The 8,092-nt window shown below is 43.9% G+C and overlaps 1 protein-coding gene across 3 annotated transcripts in view; it reads right to left on the bottom strand.

Moving 5' to 3' along the window:
• Positions 1 to 3,622: 3,622 nt before the first annotated feature.
• CREBBP (CREB binding lysine acetyltransferase) overlaps positions 3,623 to 8,092 on the bottom strand; it is a 141,499-nt gene continuing 137,029 nt past the window's right edge. For all 3 annotated transcript variants that reach the window (XM_075010346.1, XM_075010347.1, XM_075010348.1), the window contains exon 31: positions 3,623 to 8,061. In XM_075010346.1, the coding sequence (XP_074866447.1) occupies positions 5,890 to 8,061 (2,172 nt within the window). In that variant the 3' untranslated portion in view covers positions 3,623 to 5,889. The remainder of the gene's footprint in view (positions 8,062 to 8,092) is intronic.

The raw sequence follows: 8,092 nt of genomic DNA, 5'->3' as shown, positions 1-8,092 counted from the left end.
ACCCATGAGAAGTTCACCATCTTCCTTTCAGGGTAGTTTGTTGCTCTCACCATTAAAGGCTTGTTTGACCATCTCTTTGTTCTTTCCATGTTCTATTTGGCTTATGCCTTGTTTTGTCATTTGCAGCTAACTCGAATAACTTAGCATCATGACATGACCTTCTCCCAGGCTGTCACATGAATCACCTCATTCTCCATGTCAGATCATGTGACTCAGTTTAATGTCTTTTTTTATTTTAAAATACCCTTATTCTACAGGTACAAGGGCTGCTTCCACTGAGCACATGCACCATGCCTGTATAGAGCAGCAGCACAACTTTTACTTTTATGTGAAACTCCCTTTCTATAGTCCTTTCTACCCCCTCAGTCAGAGAATATGATTGGAAAGCAAAGCAACCAAAGGTTAGGAAAGCCCAACATTGATGGTGCCCACGAAACCATAGCCCTGCTCTTCTGAGTACACGCAGGAGATAGTGGTAAATTACCTGTTTTTTCTGAAGATGGGCTTGTCTGTCACTCAGCATGTCTATTAGCTAGGGTTGGGTAGTGAAAAGGGCCAGCCCAGAGCACCAATACTTCCCTCACTTCCAGAAGCTGTTGTTCATTGAATGGAGCCAGTCTTGTGCTTCAGCTCTGACCTCAACCAGACTTTCTTTCCTGGCACTGACAAGTCACAGTTTCTGTTCAATTGAGAAAGTCCTGATCTCACGATGAGGATAAACCAGGCATGCCTGGAGGGGACTGAAATACAACACTTTTGAGAAATACAGAAAAGCACCTGAACAATAAGAAGAGTCTGTCCAGGGCAGGGTGTGGAAGGTGGGTGGTGGATGAAGCATAAAAACTCTCAATTAACAATATGGCTAATCTAAATCAATATTGAGCAGTTGCCTTACTGCGTACTAACCAACTTTCAAACTGAATGAAGCAGGGTTGTTAGGGGAAAAGGAGGGTAATGTAATTAAAGATTATGTGCCCAAGGGGAAGAATTAAAAGGGAAAAATTAGAATTTCTTCTTCCTTCACTTTGCAACCTATTATATAAGCTTTTGTACGTAGTTTCCTACTTAGTCTAGTTTTAAGAAAAATGTCACCATATGCAACTGTTTGCATCAATGCGATGAAGCACCGGATACACGGAATGACATATGACATAAGTGAGGTTTAAGCCTTTGTACCAGTTCACACATTCATTCCATACCACACGGAAAGGCCTCTGCAGTGATATACCTTATGGAATGTGCCGTTTCATGGCTCATATTGTAGAAGAGTGTATGCATTAAAACCAACCTTTATTTCTTTACGTACTTAATTGACTACTGAGATCTGCAAAATGGAATGTCCACTTAATTTACACACAGCTTAGCCAGGGTCAAGGGAACTGTGGCAGATTGCATTATTAATAAAAGAAGCAAACATGCACACTTTAGAACACTTATAATTTGGGGTAAATAAAACTAAACTTAACAGACCCATGAAAGAAATGTGTGTAAGCTCAGGAGTACAGTCCGGCCAGATTTCCAGCATCCATCAGCATTTCAGAAAGCAATCAAAGTATTTAGTAGAATTATTAGCTCCCAATCTGCCCGTGTTTGGGAATGGCTCAAGAGTCCTGGAAGAAGCTCACAGAAAATAAAGAAATGCAATCCTGACTAAAAGCAAGTGCATGAAACATTTCAAGCAAGATGACGAAAAATTGGGAAAGTTAAAAGCCATTGAAGATTTTCTTTCAGAACAGAAATGCTTGAGCACGCTACTGTAGTCATCAGTACCTACTTCACTGCTAATCTGTCCCAGAACTCCACATTTGAACTCAGGTTCTATAGCGCTGCAGTCCAAGTTCTTGTTTCTATCACATACAGAACTTTTTCCTTGAGGATTCTGCCTGATCACATCTTCTTGAATAATGTGAATTATTCTGACTATAATGTACACAAGTCACATCAGCTACAGTGCAGCCCTCCAATCTGTTGGCTGTTCTTAGTTCTCTCAATGTATTTTATGCCCTCTGGAGTTTGGCAGTACGGTTTCAGTTTCACCATTGAGTGTACTGCCATTTAACATTGCTGTTTGTACATTTCAGGATACGACAAGCATAACTGAAGCTCAATACTAAATAAGAATTTCCTTATTTTCTACCAGTGGCTGGACTGTCTGCTGCAAGGCTGCATCAGACCAGACCCTGGAACCTATAGTGCAGAACCAGTTGCAGCTGCCATTAAAACAATGTCTGAGCCCTTATCCCTTCAGCTTGCCTAGAAAACCTTCCAAAACCAAAGTGAACATGACCCAGTGAAGAGCTATCTTGAAACAGTCTGAAACAATATCTTTGCAAGAGATCACATGCTCTTCCATTCACTCACTTTGGTGGGTGTTGACTGAAATCATGACATCTTACCAGTCAACACTGCTACTTCTCCACCGACTTTAGCTGCAACACACAGCATGTGATGTACAGAGGGAGGACAAGGAGGGAAGTGGACCAAGGTGTTGCAAGATGCAACTCAGAATTCAAAGCCCTTTTCCCTCAAAAATAACTAAGCAATTCCTGGCTGTGACAGGGAAGAAAGGGGATATAGATCCTTATGCTCCAAAGATAGGACGTAACACCAATTCAGTGCCAAAAGACTCAAGCCTGCTTCCTGTGCCTTCTCAGGTAACAGAAGCCCTGGATTTCTCAGGGCTTCTACAATGCAACTGTTTATCGCCAGCACAACACTCTGCTACACGTTCAGATCCAGGGTCCTGACAAAACTGAAAGTGCTTCCACAACTAAGATTATGCTGAACTTAATGACAAAATAAACTCGTGGAAGTCTGTACTGACTGTTTTATTCATGTGCATTCAACTCTCTCCGCCGCAGTCAAGATCCTAGCTGCTTTCCTATACACTCCCACCTAGGGTGCACAGCTCTACCACTGTTAAAGAGGGAAAGCACCAATTCTGCCATCTGTAAAATTCACCCTTTTATCCGGAGTCTCAAGGCAGGTCTACACTAGAAATGAATGTCGATCCTAGATACACAATTCCAGCTACTCTGTGTACCTGGAATCGATGTATTTATGATCAGCTTATCTGGCTGACGACCTTTACTCCTTGTGACAGTGAGGGAGTATAGGGGTCAACTGTCAACCCAATAGTTTGATTTTGTGTGTCCCCAGTAGGCCCACTAAATCAAACAGAAACACTAAGAACCTCATCTAATGTCTGCAATTATTTCAAGAAGCCAGAGAAATCATGTGCCACTGCCTTCGGCATGGCTGCAGAGAATATGGGATCAGGAACAGGGACCGTGCATTTCAGACTGTTCCCCCTTTCCATACGTATGGCATCGGGAGCATTCACAACAGTTTTCAGAACTGAATGATGTTTCTCCATTTCCTATCAGGATTTCCTTGCACACCTTCCACAGCCAGAACCCAGCTGAATGGTAACATGGAATCAGACCCATCTCTCTCAGGTTTCGCTTACCCTGCTTTAGAAATAGTGCTAATGGATTTTTAGAATAATTATTTTCATATATATGTATACATACGCACATGTACACTGGCAGGACTAACCCTTAGTTCGGATTCAGCTGATCCTACTGGGAACTAGCCAATTGGAACCATCCTTCAATCCAAGCAGTTTTACCAGCTTTTATTAGAAACACCAGCACATTTCAAGTTTCCTCTTTTTGATCACAAATATAGTATTTTTCTTCTTTTATGTATACAGCATGAGACACAGCATCAGGGCTTTCCATCCTTTTTACAACAATTTCCTTTGGACAAGCTTTGGATTAGTGTTCAGTGGCCTCACCCCAGCCCAGAATTTTGACATCTTGATTGCTGAAGACAGTTGCATGGGAAGATGAGTCCAAAGATGGTGGTGTTGGTACAACAGTTAAGATTTGCAGAACAAGTTTAAGCAGAGACCCTCTACAGTTTAAAAAAGATTAAGCAGTGCTATAGTGCACTACTATTTTCACAGTATGGGGCAAAAGGTTCTTCCACTTCCAGAAGTTAATATATTTTGCTGTTTTCCTTACAACACTGTCCCAATAAAAAAAATGCAATGCTAGCAGAAGTGCTAGATTCATGGAAAAAGCCAAGCAAGCCAGGTGCTCCTAAGCGGAGCAACATCAGACCGTGGGCTAGGGTTTATTCTTCTGGATTTGCTGCAAATCCCCTTTGACGTTCCCGCAAGCCACATGACTACAGTTTAAGGTGGTGTGATCCTAGGCTAACCATGGATGTAACTTTCACATCCTAGACCTGGAGAGTTTCCTCAGGTTTTAAATGCCAAAACAAAGTAAATTATAGGGTGTTAGAGTGTGCCCATGAACACCAGGGCATGTCGAGAGGATATTAGAGTGGACATGTACGTGATTAGTTATTTTTATTCCACAGATAAACCCTCAAATCTAGACTTGGAGTTAACAGCAGAAAAATAGTGTTAAAATCAACAGGTTCATATTATGTTCATATTTTGCTATAGACTAAATAAATTAGCCTAGAATTAACTCAGTACTTTCTCTCTCTCGCAATGGTGATCCTTCTCTAAATTCAATGCGTTTTTTGAAAAGCAACAGCTATTAATAATTTATTCCAGTTAACCCTTCTGGATGAATGCCTGTAAGTATTAAAATGTATGGGGAACTGATCAGCTTCCTCACCCTGTCCCCAGAAAGGAAACAGTAGGTAAAGGGTGTGGGAAAACAGACATACCATCGACAGCACTCCTTGTATCGTGCCTTACCTATCAATGCCACTGGCTGCTTCTGTATAATGAGTGAATATTCATAGCCATGTCTTACAAAGAACATGATCCAAAAAATATATAAATAAATAAAAACCTTAAACATTCTTACATGGATTTTAAAGAACAGAATACATGTTAAAAACTTCAGTAATTTATATCAATTTTAAGCAATACTTTATATACAATGGAAAAAAGACATGCATAGTCCAAATACAATGTTGAAAACAGCATTTTCATAACAAAAAACCCCAAACACTAAGTGTTAATACCATGTACATGAATTCAAGAAGGACCACCCTTTTTGTCTGTTGCACACAGTTTATTTAACAATATGATATATAGGTAAGAAATGAGGTTTTTTTTGTTTTTTGTTTTTTACCATTCTATACAGTGATTGAATCTTCTTGTATTTTCTTATTTATAGTAATTATAGAGCTTGCATGATTTACACTAGAATTGCTTTCCTCATTTCAAGTTTCACATAGAAGAAAGAATGAAAGAAAAGAATGCTTCTTCTCTACTGAAATCAGCACGGTCTAAGAGTGATCATCCCTATTTTTTTCATCTAAAACCAGTTTTATCAGAGAAACAAAGCAACAATTTCTACATCTGCAAGACAAGGATTTTTGGCATTGGCCAATATGTGTGTGTGTGTTTGTGTGTGTGTGCAAGAGTCAATTCCTATTTTTTCCAGGGGTAATACTTCAAATGCCTGCAGAGTTCACTATAGAAAAAAAATCTTCCCGGAACATGTCAAAGTTATCGGGATACATTATAATGTTGCATTTTTCAGGAAACAGTTTCTGAATATTATTTTTCTTCTCTTTTAAACACAAATGTTTAAAGTCTTGAAAATGCAAATAAAAATATGAATATAATGAACTTGTTTTTCCCATTAAAAAAAAGGTATGAGCAACAGGAACAAAAATAAAAACCCAAAAACAAAAAACCCACAAAAAAAGAGACTTTAACTGCCTGGCTTTAACAAAAAAATATATTCTTTGTATTGTTTTTTTAAACAGCAATTCATTCTTCCACGTGTAGGAAGCAGCAGTTCCATCTAGGGTTCTAAACAACCTAGATGTCTGAATTTTCAGTACAAAATGTCCAAGAACACGAAAGGAAAAAGAAGCGATGCTCCCATAATGCTACAAACCCTCCACAAATTTTTCTAGCGTGTCTCCTGTGGTATCACCAACCAGAGACAATTCGTTAGACAATGCACTCCTGTTTGGGGTGTTTAACTGCGGAAGCATTGCACTCTGTTCTGGGTTGCCCAAGTGTCCCTGATCCATGGAGCTAGCCATAGTAACTGCAAGTCCTGGGTGGGGGGAACCAGTCTGGGGAGATACATGATGAGGTGAAGGTTGGGGCTGTATCCTTGGTGACGGGCTGGAATGTGGTGGCTGGGATTGGGGCCGGGGAGACTGAACGGGTGCTGGAGATCGCACCTGGTTGCTGAGGGATGTGGCGATCTGCTGGCCAGGGAGATGAGATGCCTGTGGCTGTCCTGAGAGCATATGCTGCTGTGGGCTCATGGGATTAGGCTGGCCGGGGGACCCTATCTGCTGTTTCATCTGTTGCTGTTGCAGAATCCTTTGCTGCAGTGCTTGCTGAATGTTGGAAGTGCCATCTGCCCCCATGCCAGGTTGGCCCATCTGATTCAGCTGTCCCATCTGAGCCATCTGTCCCATGGACCCCCCTTGTATTGATATATGCTGCTGCATTCTTTGCTGTTGCATGGCTTGTGGATAACCTCCAGGTCCTTGAGGCTGCTGAAACTGATTATGCCCTGCCATCCCTGCCGCCATGCCAGCACCTCCTTGTTGTTGTTGTTGCTGCTGCTGCTGCTGCTGCAGTAACTGCCTCCTCAATATCTCTCTATACTGCGGACTCATATTTGCCATGCCGGGATTGTGTCCAGGGTTCATAATGTTTATCGCTTGTCCCTGGGGAGTCATGCCAGCTATTCCCTGCTGCTGAGGGGGAACACTCGGTCTCTGGACTCCCGCTTGCATTGCATTTATGGTCTGCAAGCTGGGCTGTGTGTGCATACCTGGCTGCTGCATCCCAGTCTGAGACTGCTGCATCCCAGGCTGGGGCTGTATGCCGGCTTGTGGTTGCATCCCAGGCTGGTTTGCCACGTATTTGGCTGTTCTTTGCTTTATAAAAGCTGCCATGAGCTGTGGGTTGGATTTGAGAATATTAAGGACCTGCTGTTGCTGCTGCGGAGAGCTGGGCGATTTCAAGGTCCGCAATAGGTCCTGAAGTGCGTTCGGTGCAATACTGCGCGGTGGCTGCTGCACGCCTGGCATTCTCGGCCCAGCTACCGTTTGCTGCGGCGGCATTGGCATAACCGGTCTCGGCATCCCCGGCTGCATTGGCTGCTGCGCTGGCATTGGTGTTGACTGCCACTGGCCAGGCTGCATGCTGGACATTACCGGACCGCTTACAGGGTTAGGCCGGGGTACATTCATGCCAACCTGCTGCATCTGGTTCACTGAACCCACCGCTGGGTTTACTGGTCGTCCAGGCATAGGAGGTAAACCATTGTTTATGGTGTTGACCCTGTAGAGCTGCTGCTGCTGCTGGGCAGCTTCTCTCTCAATCTGCCGAGCCGCTTCCACAGCAGCTGGGGGCGGCTGGGCAGGAGGTGGTGGTGCTGACACCTGGGCTGTAGGTTTTCCTGTTGGAACAGCAGCAGGGGGCTGAGTTCTTGTTGCGCTGGGGAAGCCAGCTGGTGACATACTTACAGGGGAGGGCTGGGGCTGAGGAGGCGGCTGTGGTGTTTGTGGCGTACTTGGCTGCTGCGTGGGAGTACCAGGCGTCGCTGAGGTAGGAGAAGGCAAACTTTGCTGAGGCACATTTCGGGTGTTCATGGTCGCCATCCTTCGGCGCATTAACTGAGCTTGCTGGAGGCGGTGCTGAATCTGCTGCTGCCGGAGCTTGTGTTTGATATTGAGACAGAATGGCACTGGGCATTTGTTCTCTTGGCAGTGTTTGGCATGGTAGCAGCAAAGAGCAATGAGCTGCTTGCACACAGGACAGCCCCCGTTCGTCTTGCGCTTGCAGCCCTTGGTGTGCTGCACAACCCGTTTCATCTTCTGGCAGGACGGTAACGAGCAGTTTGCGTTGCGGCACTGGCAGGCATGGACCAGCGACTGGATGCAGCGCTGGATGCTCAGGCGGCGCGATTCCTGGGGGCTCTTGGACTGCTGCTCTCCTTGGCTGTTGCTCTCATCATCCAGGCCCAGGCCCCATTTAACCATCTTGTGGTCATGGCTTTTAGTGTTGTAGCAGTTAATGCAAAGGTCGTAGTCCTAAAAGCAAAGGAAAATCCACTAAGTTCAG

Source organism: Carettochelys insculpta, chromosome 16, assembly GCF_033958435.1.
Source record: "Carettochelys insculpta isolate YL-2023 chromosome 16, ASM3395843v1, whole genome shotgun sequence".
NCBI lineage: Eukaryota > Metazoa > Chordata > Testudines > Carettochelyidae > Carettochelys > Carettochelys insculpta.
This window is presented reverse-complemented; position numbering and strand designations above follow the sequence as displayed.